The 13,018-nt window shown below is 59.5% G+C and overlaps 1 protein-coding gene across 4 annotated transcripts in view; it reads left to right on the top strand.

The window, feature by feature from the left end:
• The window catches only part of PTCH1 (patched 1), a 62,262-nt gene extending 50,533 nt beyond the window's left edge, over nt 1-11,729 (top strand). For 3 of the 4 annotated variants that reach the window (XM_039910778.1, XM_039910776.1, XM_039910777.1), the window contains 3 exons: nt 1,221-1,320; nt 2,894-3,067; nt 8,189-11,729. In XM_039910778.1, the coding sequence (XP_039766712.1) occupies nt 1,221-1,320; nt 2,894-3,067; nt 8,189-8,482 (568 nt within the window). In that variant the 3' untranslated portion in view covers nt 8,483-11,729. The remainder of the gene's footprint in view (nt 1-1,220; nt 1,321-2,893; nt 3,068-8,188) is intronic. The other variant, XM_029055950.2, reaches the window with a different exon arrangement.
• Nucleotides 11,730-13,018: the final 1,289 nt, after the last annotated feature.

The following is a 13,018-nucleotide window of genomic DNA, read 5'->3' as shown; positions in this document are numbered from 1 at the left end:
CTCGTCCGGAAAATGGGGGCGAAGACCGCGAGCCCCACTGGGACCGCCTGATGCTTGTATCCTCCGCCCCGAGCGCTTAGAACAGTGCTCTGCACGTAGTAAGCGCTCAACAAACACCATCCTTATTATCAGACTGCTATTTCTACTGCTACTATTGATCATTACTACTATTAATACCGATGCTATTCTTACAGCACTTCTTACTCCTAGGACGGTAATGATAACGTCGGTATCTGTTAAGCGCCCACTACGCGCCGAGCACCGGTCTAAGCGCCGGGGGAGCGACGGGGTCACGGGGTCGTCCCCCGTGAGGCTCCCGGGCTTCACCCCCATTTTCCGGATGAGGGAAACTGAGGCCCAGAGAAGGGAAGCCACTGGCCCGAGGTCACCCAGCTGATAGGCGGCGGAGCCGGGATTCGAACCCGCGACCTCTGACTCCCCAGCCCGGGCTCCTGCCACTGAGCCCCGCTGCTTCTCCGATACGCCGAATAATAGCCGACAGCAACTAATACGCCTACTCCTAGTCCTCCCGCGGCGCCTATCACTCCTCCTCTTAGGAGGGTGCTACTTTCTGAACGGCAGATCTCATCCTGTGAACCGCCTGACGTCTTTCTCTTCCTTTCGCCTCCCCTCCCCGGCCCCCCGTAAACGCTTCGGCTCGAGGAGCGTAGCTGGAGGTAAACCACGAGGGGGACCGAGAGCCCCCCGGGGGTCGCCGGGTGGGTCCCTAAGGTATCTGAAGGCCTAGTTCATTCGGTCATTAATAGAAATAATAACGTTGGTCTCTATTAAGCGCTTACCACGTGCCGAGCGCCGTTCTAAGCGCGGTGGGGGGGGAGACGGGGCCGGCGGGCGGTCCTCCGTGGGGCTCCCGGTCTCCATCCCCGTTTGACGGAGGAGGGAACCGAGGCCCGGAGAAGGGAAGCGACCGGCCCGTCGGTTGGGTCGCGCCTACGGAGCGCTCGCTGGGCGCGGAGCGCTGTACCAGACGCTTGGAAAGGACGGGTCGGGCGGCCCGCCGACGGGCTCGGGGTCTAGAAGCGGGGAGACGGACCGCACGACCGAACGACCGCCGGAATCGAGCGACAGAAGCATCCGGTCCCGAGCGCCGACTCCGTGCGGAGGGAGCACTGGGCCCAGCGCTTGGAACGGGGTTGGGGGGGGGGGTCTCCGTCGGTGGCCGCCCCCCGGTGACCCCGGCCCCATCCTCCCCCGACCAGGTATTTCTTCGCCGTGCTGGCCATCTTGACCGTGCTGGGAGTCCTCAACGGGCTCGTTCTGCTCCCCGTCCTCCTGTCTCTCTTCGGCCCCTACCCCGAGGTCAGTATTCGGCCGCCCCCCCCGGGTGCGGAACGCTGCCCCGAGCGCTGGGGAGAGGACGGCGGGGGAGACGGACAACGAAACGAGTAGACGGGCATCCAGAGCATCAAAAATAAATAGTCCAGTTGTGGACGTACATATATGTATGTCCGGTACATACATATGCATGTATGTATGGATATATAATAACAATAATAATAATGTTGGTATTTGTTAAGCGCTTACTATGTGCCGAGCACTGTTCCAAGCGCTGGGGTAGACGTAGGGGAATCAGGTGGTCCCACGTGGGGCTCGCGGTCTTAATCCCCATTTTACAGAGGAGGGAACTGAGGCCCAGAGAAGTGAAGCGACTCGCCCACGGTCACACAGCCGACGAGTGGCAGAGCCGGGATTCGAACTCATGAGCCCTGACTCCAAAGCCCGTGCTCTTTCCACTGGGCCGCGCTGCTTCTCTAGCTGGTGACGACCAGGGTCGGGGGTCGACTAAGGGTCGACCTGATCAAAATCAAAGTCAAAAGGCATATGTATGAGTGTGCGTGTATGTATACGTGCATGCCTATATGAATATGTATGCATATATGTGTGTACATGTGTGTATATGCATATGTAGGCGTGTATATACGTGTGTGTACGTGCGTGTATGTACGTGCATATATAAATGCGTGTATTTATATATGTATGCATGTATAAATATATACATATGCACACACACATATGTGTATGTGTGTGTGTGGGTATAAATATATACATAGATTTATATATGGATATGTAGGCATATATAAATACATACATATATATATATCTGTATATGTGTGTGTGTGTGTATACATACACACATACATTTATATATGTATACGTATGCATGTATAAATATATACACACACGCATATATTTAAATATGGATATGTATGCATGTATAAATATATACATATACACACACACACACACATACATGTGTGTGTGTATATATGTGTGTGGGCACATATAAATATATATATATGGATATATATGAATATATGAATACATACATACATTTATACGTGTACATGTAAACCCATATAAATATATCCATATATATACACACACACACATATATATGCACGTTGTTAATAAAATAAGTAGAGTAATAAATATTTCTCTGGGCCTCAGTTCCCCCATCTGGAAAAGGGGGATGAAGACGGCGGGCCCCACGCGGGACGGGGACGGCGCCCGATCCCAGCTCTCTGCGCTCCACCCCGGCGCTTAGTACGGTGCCCGGCCTGTGGTAAGCGCCTAACGGATCCCGCTGTTATCATCCTATCCCAGTGGATGGAATGTCCAAATAATACTAATAACGATGACGGTTTCCGTTGAGCGCTCACTAGGTGCCAAGCACCGTTCCGAGCGCCGGGGGAGACGCAAGGGCCCCGTCCCCGTTGGACGGAGGAGGGAGCCGAGGCCCGGAGAAGGGGAGCGAGTCGCGCACGGCGGGCGGGATCGGAACCCGCGACCGCCGCCTCCCCCAGGGCGCCGCCCCCCGAGCCGCGCGCCGGGCGGGCACGGGGGGGTGTCCATCGCGGCCGTCCCGTGGCAGGTGTCCCCCGCGGAGGGCTGTGACCGGTTGCCCCCGCCGTCGCCCGACCCCCCGGACTCGGACTCGTCGGACTGGGAGTCGGAGTCTCAGACCACCCTGTCGGGCCTCAGCGAGGAGCTGCGGCGCTACCGGACCCCGGCCCCCGAACCCGGACCCCGGGACCCCCGGCCCACGGTGAGGACGCCCGCACGGGGGGCGCGACGGGGCGGGCGGGAGGTCGCGGGGCGGCCGCTCACTCCACCGTCCGCCGGTCGGACTCACGGAGCGCTCGCTGGGCGCGGAGCGCTGTACCGGACGCTTGGAGAGGACAGGTCGGGCAGCGGAGAGAGCGGCCCGACGACGGGCTCGGGGTCTAGAAGCGGGGAGACGGACCACACAACCGAAAACCGGAGTCGGTCGACGGAATTATTCAATCAGTCGTAGTTTGAGCGCTTACTGCGTGATGGTGATGATGATGGTGGTATTCGTTGAGCGCTCACTATGTGCCGAGCACCGTTCTAAGCGCCGGGGGGATACAAGGTCATCGGGTTGTCCCGCGTGGGGCTCACGGGCTTAATCCCCATTTTCCAGATGAGGGAACTGAGGCCCGGAGAAGTGAAGCGACTCGCCCACGGTCACCCGGCTGGCAAGCGGCAGAGCGGGGATTCGAACCCATGACCTCCGACTCCCAAGCCCGGGCTCTTTCCACCTGAGCCACGCTGCTTCTCTACGCTGCAGGGCACCGTGCTAAGCGCTTGGAACGGACAGTCCGGCCACGGAGAGAGACCGGCCCCGCCCAACCGCGGGCTCACGGTCCGATACGCACGTCGTGCATCAAATAAATAGAATAATAAGGGAGTCGGAGGACGTGGGTTCTAATCCTGGCTCTCCCGCGCGTCCGCCGGGTGACCTTGGGCCAGTCGCTTCACTTCTCTGGGCCTCAGTTTCCTCGTGGGTCCAATGGGGATGAAGACCGGGAGCCCCACGGGATCGCCCCCAGCGCTTAGACCGGTGCTTGGCACGGCGTAAGCGCTTAACAAACGCCCCCGTCGTCATCGTCATCATCAATAAGAGTCTGTCGGCTCCTTGAGGGGAAGGGACCGCGCTCGTTCCGTCCTATTTATTGAGCGCCGACCGGGTGCGGAGCCCTGGACCGAGCGCCTGGGAGAGGACGAGACCCGTGAAGGGACGCATTTCCTGCCCGCAGCGAGCTCAGGGTCCGGACCGGGGAGGGAGGCATGAATATTAATAAGGAAATCCGTGAGAGATGATTAGATTCATTCAGTCGTATTTATCGGGCGCTTACTCTGTGCAGAGCACTGGCCTAAGCGCCGGGAACGGACAACCGGGCAACAGAGGGAGACGGCTCCGGCCCGTCGACGGGCTCACGGAGGACGGAGAGAGGGAGCGAGGCGGGGGGCGACGCAGAAGGGAGGGAGGAGTCAGGGAGGGCTTCCCGGAGGAGGAGGTGTCCCTTCGATGAGGTTTCCAAGCCGCGGGGAGATTCGTTTCCTGTGGGATTTTCATTCATTCATTCGTTCAGTAGTATTTATTGAGCACCTACTGTGTGCAGAGCACCGGACTAAGCGGTTGGAACGGATTTGAGGCGGGACGCGGGCCCCGGGGTCGGCGGCGACGTAGACGGAGGCCCGGGCCCGTCACTGGGCGGGGACGGTCTCTCTCCGTTGCCGGATTGTCCACTCCGAGCGCTCAGTGCGGCGCTCTGCACGTCGTAAGCGCTCAAGCAGTACGACGGAATGAATGGATGGAACGACAGGTGGGCGTTAGAGGAGCGGAGCGTGCGGGCTGTAGTAGACGATCGGCGAGGTGAGGTAGAAGGGGGCGAGGGGATTGAGGATTTAAAGAAGGATTTAGAGAAGCAGCAGGGCTCAGCGGAAAGAGCCCGGGCTTGGGAGGCCGAGGTCATGGGTTCGAATGCCGACTGTGGGCAAGTCACTTCACTTCCGTGGGCCTCAGTGACCTCATCCGTCAAATGGGGATGAAGACTGGGAAGCCCCGGGTGGGTCAACCCGATCACGCCGTATCTCCCCCAGCGCTTAGAACAGCGCTCTGCACACAGTAAGCGCTTAACAGATCCCAACATTATTATTATTATTGTTAGAGGATTTTACAGCGGACGTGGAGAAACGAGGTGACTCGTCCGAGGTCAGGCAGCAGAGAAGTGGCGGAGCCGGGATTAGCACCCAAGCCCTCCGACGTCCGGTCCCGGGCTCTTCCCGCTAGGCTGCAGTGCTTCTGGGAATCAGAGGGACCTGGAATCGAATCCCGGCTCCGCCACGTGTCCGCTGTGTGACCTCGGGCAAGCTACTTCAACTTCTCTGGGCCTCGGTTCCCTCATCTGGAAAATGAGGATTAACGCTGTGAGCCCCACGGGAGACAGGGACTGAGTCTGACCCAGTGTGTTTGTCTCCACCCCAGCGCTTAGTACAGTGGCTGGCACATAGTAGCCATTAACAAATACCACAATCATTCTTCTTCCTCTCCTCTTCCTCCTTTTCTCCTCCCTTTACTTCTCTTCCTCTTCTTCTTCTCCTCCTCCTTCTCTTTCTTTTCCCTTTACTTCTCCTTTCTCCTCCTCTTCCTTCTCCCTTTACTTCTTCTTCTCCTTTTCCTCCTCCTCCTCCTCCTCCCTTCCCCCTCTTCCGTCTCCTTCTCCTTTTCCTCCTTTTTCTCCTCCTCCTCCACCTTCTCCTTTTCCTCCTCTCCTCCTGCTCTTCCTCATTCTCCTCGTCCTCCTCCCTTCCTCCTCTTCCTCTTCCTGATCCTTCTCCTCCTCCTCCTCCTCCTCTTCTTCCTCTTCCTGCTCCTCCTTCTCCTTTTCCTCCTCTAACCCCCCTCCTCTCCCCTTCATCTCCTCTTCCTCTTCCTCCTCTTCTCCTCTTCCTCCACCGCTTCCTCCTCCTCTAATCCCCCCCTCCTCTCCCCTTTCTTCTCCTCCTTCCTTTCTCTTCCTCTTCGTCCTCTTCTTCTCTTCCTCCACCTCCTCTTCCTCCTCCTCTAATCCCCCTCCTCTCCCCTTCTCCTCCTTCCTCTTCCTCTTCTCTTCCTCCACCTCTTCCTCCTCCTCCTCTAACCCCCCTCCTCTCCCCTTCCTTCTCCTCCTCCTCGGCTTCCTCCTTCTCCACCTTCTCCTTCTCCTCCTCTTCCTCATTCCCCTCCTCCGCCTCCCTTCTCCTTCTCCTCCTGCTCCTCCTCCTCTGCCTTCTCTTCTTCTCCTCCTTCCCTCCTCTTCCTCTCCTCCTCTTCCTCCTCTTCCTCCACCTTCTCTAATCTCCCTCCTCTCCCCTTCCTCCTCCTCCCTCCTCTTCCTCTTCTCCTTCTCTTCCTCCTCCTCCTCCTCTTTCTCCTCCTTCTCTGCCTTCTCTTCTCCTCTTCTTCCTCTTCCTGCTCCTTCTCCTTTTCCTCCTCTAATCCCCCTCCTCTCTCCTTCCTTCTCCTCCTCTTCCCTTTCTCTTCCTCTTCTCTTCCTCCACCTCCTCTTTCTCCTCCTCTAATCCCCCTTCTCTCCCCTTCCTTCTCCTTCCCTTCTCTTCCTCTTCTCCTCCTCTTCCTCACTCTCCTCCTCCTCCCTTCTCTTCCTGCTCCTCCTCCTCCTCCTCCTCCTCCACCTTCTCTTCTTTTCTTCCTCTCCTCTTCTCCTTTTCCTCCTCTAATCCCCCTTCTCTGCCCTTCCTTCTCCTTCTTCTTTCTCTTCCTCTCCTCCTCCTCGTCCTCCTCTTCTAATCTCCATACTCTCCCCTTCCCCCTCCCCCTCCCCCTCCCTTCCCTTCTCCTTATTCTTCTCTTCCTGGTCCTCCTCCACCTTTTCTTCTTCTCCTCTTCCTCTTCTCCTCCTTCTCCTTTTCCTCCTCCAATTCCCCTCCTTTCCCCTTCCTTCTCCTCCTTCCTTTCTCTTCCTCTTCTCCTTCTCTTCCTCCTCTTCTAATCTCCCTCCCCTCCCCTTCCTTCTCCTCCTCCTCCTTGTCCTCCTCTCCTTCCTCCTTCTCCACCTTTTCCTTTTCCTCCTCTCCTCCTCTTCCTCATTCTTCTCCTCCGCCTCCCTTCTCCTTCTTCTCCTCCTTCTCTTCCTGCTCCTCCTCCTCCGCCTTCTCTTCTCCTCCTTCTCCTCTTCCTCTTCCTCTCCTCCTCTCCTCCTCCTCCTTCTCCTTTTCCTCTTCGAATTTCCCTCCTCTCCCCTTCCTTCTCCTCCTTCCTTTCTCTTCCTCTCCTCCTCCTCTTCCTCCTCCTCTAATCTCCGTACTCTCCCTTACCTCCTCCTCTTCCCCTTCCTTCTCATCTTCCTCATCCTCCTCTCCTCCTTCTCTTCCTTCTCCACCTTCTCCTTTTCCTCGTCTCCTTCTCCCCCTTCTCTTCCTGCTCCACCACCTCCACCTTCTCCTCCTCCTTCTCCTCTAATCCCCCTCCTCTCCCCTTCCTTCTCCTCCTCCTTTCTCTTCCTCTCCTCCTCCTCCTCTTGCTCCTCCTCTAATCTCTGTACTCTCCCTTTCCTTCTCGTCCTCCTCGTCCCCTTCCTTCTCCTTGTCTTCCTCTTCTCCTTCTCCTCTTCTTTCTCCACCTTCTCTTCCTCCTCCTCCCTGCTCTTCTCCTCCTCCTCCTCTTCCTGCTCCACCTCCTCCTCCTTCTCTTCTCCTCCCCCTCCTCTCCCCTTCCTTCTCCTCCTCCTTTCTCTTCCTCTCCTCCTCCTCTTCCTCCTCCTCCTTCTCCTTTTCCTCTTCGAATTTCCCTCCTCTCCCCTTCCTTCTCCTCCTTCCTTTCTCTTCCTCTCCTCCTCCTCTTCCTCCTCCTCTAATCTCCGTACTCTCCCTTACCTCCTCCTCTTCCCCTTCCTTCTCATCTTCCTCATCCTCCTCTCCTCCTTCTCTTCCTTCTCCACCTTCTCCTTTTCCTCGTCTCCTTCTCCCCCTTCTCTTCCTGCTCCACCACCTCCACCTTCTCCTCCTCCTTCTCCTCTAATCCCCCTCCTCTCCCCTTCCTTCTCCTCCTCCTTTCTCTTCCTCTCCTCCTCCTCCTCTTGCTCCTCCTCTAATCTCTGTACTCTCCCTTTCCTTCTCGTCCTCCTCGTCCCCTTCCTTCTCCTTGTCTTCCTCTTCTCCTTCTCCTCTTCTTTCTCCACCTTCTCTTCCTCCTCCTCCCTGCTCTTCTCCTCCTCCTCCTCTTCCTGCTCCACCTCCTCCTCCTTCTCTTCTCCTCCCCCTCCTCTCCCCTTCCTTCTCCTCCTCCTTTCTCTTCCTCTCCTCCTCCTCTTCCTCCTCCGCTAATCTCCGTACTCTCCCCTTCTTCCTCCTCCGACCCCAGGTGTCCGGCCCGCCCAGCCCCGGCCTCCCGGCGCGCCCATCCCGAGCCGACCCCCGGCCTCCCCCGAGCCGGCCGCGCAGGGACGCCTTCGCCGCGCCGTCGGGGGCGTCCCCTCCGCGGCCCCGGGCCCGGCCGCCCTTCGGCCCGCCCGTCGCCACGGTGACCGCCTCGGCCTCCGTCACCGTGGCCTACGAGGGCCACGTCTGGGACCCGCACGTGCCCGTCCACGTGGACCGCAGGGACCGGAGGGCCGGCGGCGGAGGAGGCCGCGGCCGCGGAGGGGACGCCGAGTGACCCGGGGCCGGCCCTCCCCGCGGGCCCGCGTCTGCCGCCCCCGGTCCCGTCCCGTCCCCCCCCCTCGCCACGGCGGGCCGCGCGGAGCCGCCGGGGGGCCGGGGGACGGCACCCCGCCCGGCGACGCTCCCATCTCCCCGTGGCGGGCGACGCCGGACGGCCGGAAGTCCCGAAGACGGCGCCCCTCGGCCGTGCCCCCGTCTCCCCGCTGCGGGCGACTCCGGGCCGCCGGGAGGCCGGAAGACGGCAGCCCTCGGCGACGCCCCCGTGCCTCCGCGGAGGCCGACTCGGAACCACCGGGGAGGGCAGACCTTCCCCTCGCCCCGGCCTCGCGGAGGAGGAAACCGAGGCCCCGAGCGGGCGAGCCACTCTCCCGCGCTCTCTCCGCTAGGCCGCCCTGCCCGACCCCCGTTCTGCGGATGGGGAAAACCGAGGCCCGAGAGGGGAAGCGACCGAGAGGCGGGGGGTTCGGGGGGCCGGGGTTAGGACTCAGGTGCCCCCGGTTCCCGGCCCCTTTCCGCCGAGGCCACCCGAGGGAAAGGCGAAGACACGGAGGCGGGAGACGATCGAGGGCGCGACGGACGGACACCGGGCCCCGGCTGCAATTCGGGCAACCTCCCCGCCCCACCGGGTTCGGAGGGCGGGGAAACCGAGGCCAAAGAGGAGGCCAAAGAGGAGGTCGCCCTCTCCCCCCTCCTCCCACGCCCCTCCAGGGCGGGACTGTAATCCACGCCCCTTCACCGTCGGGGTAACGTCGAGGCGTCTGCGGGAAATATTTTTATAAACAGTTCGAAGGCGGACACGCACGTGACATACACGGGACCGGCGGGAGGGAGTTTGGATCATCGGAGCCGGGGGGACGATGAGTACTGTCTGGACTCCTCGCGCCGGGGGCTCCGTTTCGGAGACTCGAATCCGCAGCCCCCCGCGGCGGCCGCTCGAGAACCACATCCTCTGCCGACAGACTCTTCCCGCGGATGACGTTCCCCGCGAACATTCCTCCCGGAAAACCGGCCATCCCCCCGCAGCGTTTTAAAGCCCGCCGGCGGTAAAGGGAGAGAGGTCGCCGGCTAAGCGTTCAGCACGGCGTCCGGCGCGTAGTAGGCGCCTGGCGACCTCCACGACCCTGCACCGCGAAGACGCCGCGTGACGAATTTCCCCTTTCCGTTGTGGAGGGGGTTCGGTCGGGGCCGGGGGATCGTGGCGTGGTTTTTCTCGGGGGTTTGTGTCCTTTTTCTCCCCTCCCTCCGGGAGCGGATACGAAGAGGGGTCTCTTCCACTCCGGGGGCTTCCGGGCCGGGCGTCCCATACGGTCCTCTGGGCGCGTGTGCGTGTGTCTGTGTGTTTTTCCAGGGTGCGTGAGTGCTGTGGGCAGGGAACGCGCCTCTCCCGAGTGCTTCGCCCGGCGCCCCGCCCCCAGTCGGCGCTCAATAAATACGGCCGAATGGACACGTGTGTTTCCCGGAGGACTGTGCGCGTGTGTTTGGAGGGCGGGTGTGTTTCCCGAGGGTTGCGTCCGCGTGCCCGTGCGCGCCCGTCTTCGTGCGCGTCTTCAGCGGGCGCGTCTCCGGCGGGCTGCGTGTGTGTGTCCGTCCGCGTTTTCGGAGAAACGTCTTCTAAGCTCGTCGGGCGGGATGTATCGAGCGCCTCCTCTCCGCAGACCACTGGGACGTAGAGCCGGGCGACCATCCCTGCCCCACGACGGGCTCGCCGTCCGAAAGGACGTGCGCGGGCCTTCCCGGAGGACCGGGGGCGGGGGTTGTCCGAGGGCTGCGCTCACGGGGCCGACGAGGACGGCGTTTGCGGGGCGCTCAGTAGGTGCCGAGCACTGTTCTAAGCGCCGGGGGGGGGAGAGAGAAGATCACGTCTCCGTGCGCGTGTCGACCGCTGGCGGGAAATAGCTCCGTAAATCCTGAAAAGGCGCACCCGGACGGGGACCGGTGGGAGGAAGTCGGGGTGAGAAGAACGATGCTGGCGTTTACGAAGCGCTCGCTCTGTGCCAAGCACTGTCCTGAGCGCCGGGGGAGAGGCCGGGTCAGCGGGTCCTCACCGTCTTCACTCCCCCGAGAGAGGCGAAGCCGCTGGCCCCGACCGCGGATTAGAACCCGCGGCCCGACGCCCCGGCCTCTCGCCGCCGCTTCGGAGCTGGGGGCGGGTGGATACCGTCTGGACCCCCCAACGCGCACACGGACCGTAAGCCCCTCGCGGGCAGGGGTCGGGAAGGCCGACTCGCCAAGCGTTTAGTCCGGTGTTCCGCACAGGGGAAGCGCTCAATAAATACCACCGAACGAATGGACGAACGAACGTTTCCCGAGAGCTTTCTACTGTATATCTTCCCCCCCCCTTCCCTCCCCGTCCCCTTTTCCAACCCCCTCCTCCGGCCGGCTCCCTCTCCCCCCATTCCCGGCCTCCGCTCTCCGCTCCCACCCGCCTCCAGCTCCCACCTCCCCGCTGGCGCTCTCCCTTTCCCGCCGCTCGCTTGGTGGAGTTGAAGGCGTCTCCCCTCTAACGCGGTCGGGGGGAACCGGGTCCTTTTTCGGGGGGGCGTCTTATTCGTTTTTTTCAAAGAAAAATGTTTCGGTTCCCCTCCGGCGATATTTATATCTCTGTATATCCTAAGGCGTTTCCGCCGGCGTAGAACAAAAACTTGCAGGGATTCTCCCTCCTGGGGGAAACGCGGCTCCGATTTTCCTTCGGGATTCTTATCTGTATAGAGGGTTTACTAATGTTAAATAGGACAGATTCTAGAACATTTACACGCCGGACTCGCGGTAGCGTGGGGCGGGAAGGAGAGCGGGGAGAAAGGAAAAGGTAAAAAAAAAAAATCGAATATCCCCGCTGCCTCGGTGGGCAGGAAGGGGGGGGGGGGACTCTGCGTCATCTCGGTGACGGAGGTGAAAGTATGCCGTCTAATTTATTTATATGAAAATTTATTTTTGTAGTGTACATAGCGGTCACCGAGTCTTCCGAGAGAAGTATATTTTTAAAGAGTTTATATGCGACGATACCGTAACGTTGGGGGACCCGAGCGAGACGGGAAGCGTGGAGGACGCCTCGAGCGGGGGGAGCGGGCCCGGGGGGCGTCCACGCAGGTCGCCCGCCGCCCGGCGCTTTCCACGCGCGGCCTTCTGTCGTCCTCCTCGGGGAACCTCGACAAAAAGACACAAAATAAACCGACTCCCCGACGATTAACGTTCACTGATAGAAGTTCTAACACCGATAACGATAATAAAAATATTATAACTTACCGGCGTCGCACGTGTTTCTGCGTCGGAAGGGAGGAGCTGGGGGGTCGTATGGTGTTAAGCGCTTACTATGTGCCAGGCACTGTTCTAAGCGCTGAGGTAGATACGTATTGATGTTGTTGACGCCCATTTGTTTGGTTTTGTGGCCTGTTGGTCCCCCGTGAGCCCGTTGTTGGGCAGGGATGGGCTCTCTCTGTTGCCCAGTTGTAATAATAATAATAATTTTGGTATTTCTTAGGCGCTTACTATGTGCCGAGCACTGTTCTAAGCGCCGGGGGAGATGCAGGGTCATCAGGTTGGCCCCCGTGGGGCTCCCGGTCTTCTTCCCCGTTTGACAGAGGAGGGAACCGAGGCCCAGAGAATAATAATGATGATGATGATGATGATGATGGTATTTGTTAAGCGCTCACTACGTGCCGAGCACTGTTCTAAGCGCTGGGGGAGATGCAGGGTCATCAGGTTGGCCCCCGTGGGGCTCACGCAGCGTGACGCGGTGGAAAGAGCCCGGGCTGGGGAGTCAGAGGTCACGGGTTCAAATGCCGGCTCCTCCGCTTGTCAGCTGGGTGACTTTGGGCGAGTCACTTCACTTCTCTGGGCCTCAGTTCCCTCATCTGGAAGATGGGGATGAAGACCGGGAGCCCCACGAGGGACAACCTGATCGCCTTGTATCCTCTCCAGCGCTTAGAACGGTGCTCGGCACAGAGTAAGCGCTTAACAAATGCCATCGTTATTATTATTATCCTCGCTTGACAGAGGAGGAAACCGAGGCCCAGAGAATAATAATAATAATGATGATGGTATGTGTGAAGCGCTTGCTGTGTGCAGAGCGCTTACTGTGTGCAGAGCACTGTTCTAAGCGCTTGGGGAGATCCAGGGTCATCGGGTCGTCCCACCTGATTCAATAGTATCTATTGAGCGCTTACTCTGTGCAGAGCACTGTACTAAGCGCTTGGGACGAACAAGTCGGCAACAGATAGAGACGGTCCCTGCCCTCTGACGGGCTTACGGTCTGATCGGGGGAGACCGTGAGGCTCACAGTCTTCATCCCCATTTGACAGATGAGGAAACTGAGGCCTGGAGAATAATAATGATGATGGTATGTGTGAAGCGCTTACTACGTGCAGAGCACCGGTCTAAGCGCTGGGGGAGAGACAGGGTCATCGGGTTGTCCCCCTTGAGGCTCACAGTCTTCATCCCCATTTGACAGATGAGGGAACTGAGGCCTGGAGAATGATAATAATAATAATAATAATGTCGGCATTTGTTAAGCGCTTACTATGTGCTGAGCACT

This window comes from Ornithorhynchus anatinus, chromosome X5 (genome assembly GCF_004115215.2).
Source record: "Ornithorhynchus anatinus isolate Pmale09 chromosome X5, mOrnAna1.pri.v4, whole genome shotgun sequence".
Taxonomy (NCBI): Eukaryota; Metazoa; Chordata; class Mammalia; order Monotremata; family Ornithorhynchidae; genus Ornithorhynchus; species Ornithorhynchus anatinus.
This window is presented reverse-complemented; position numbering and strand designations above follow the sequence as displayed.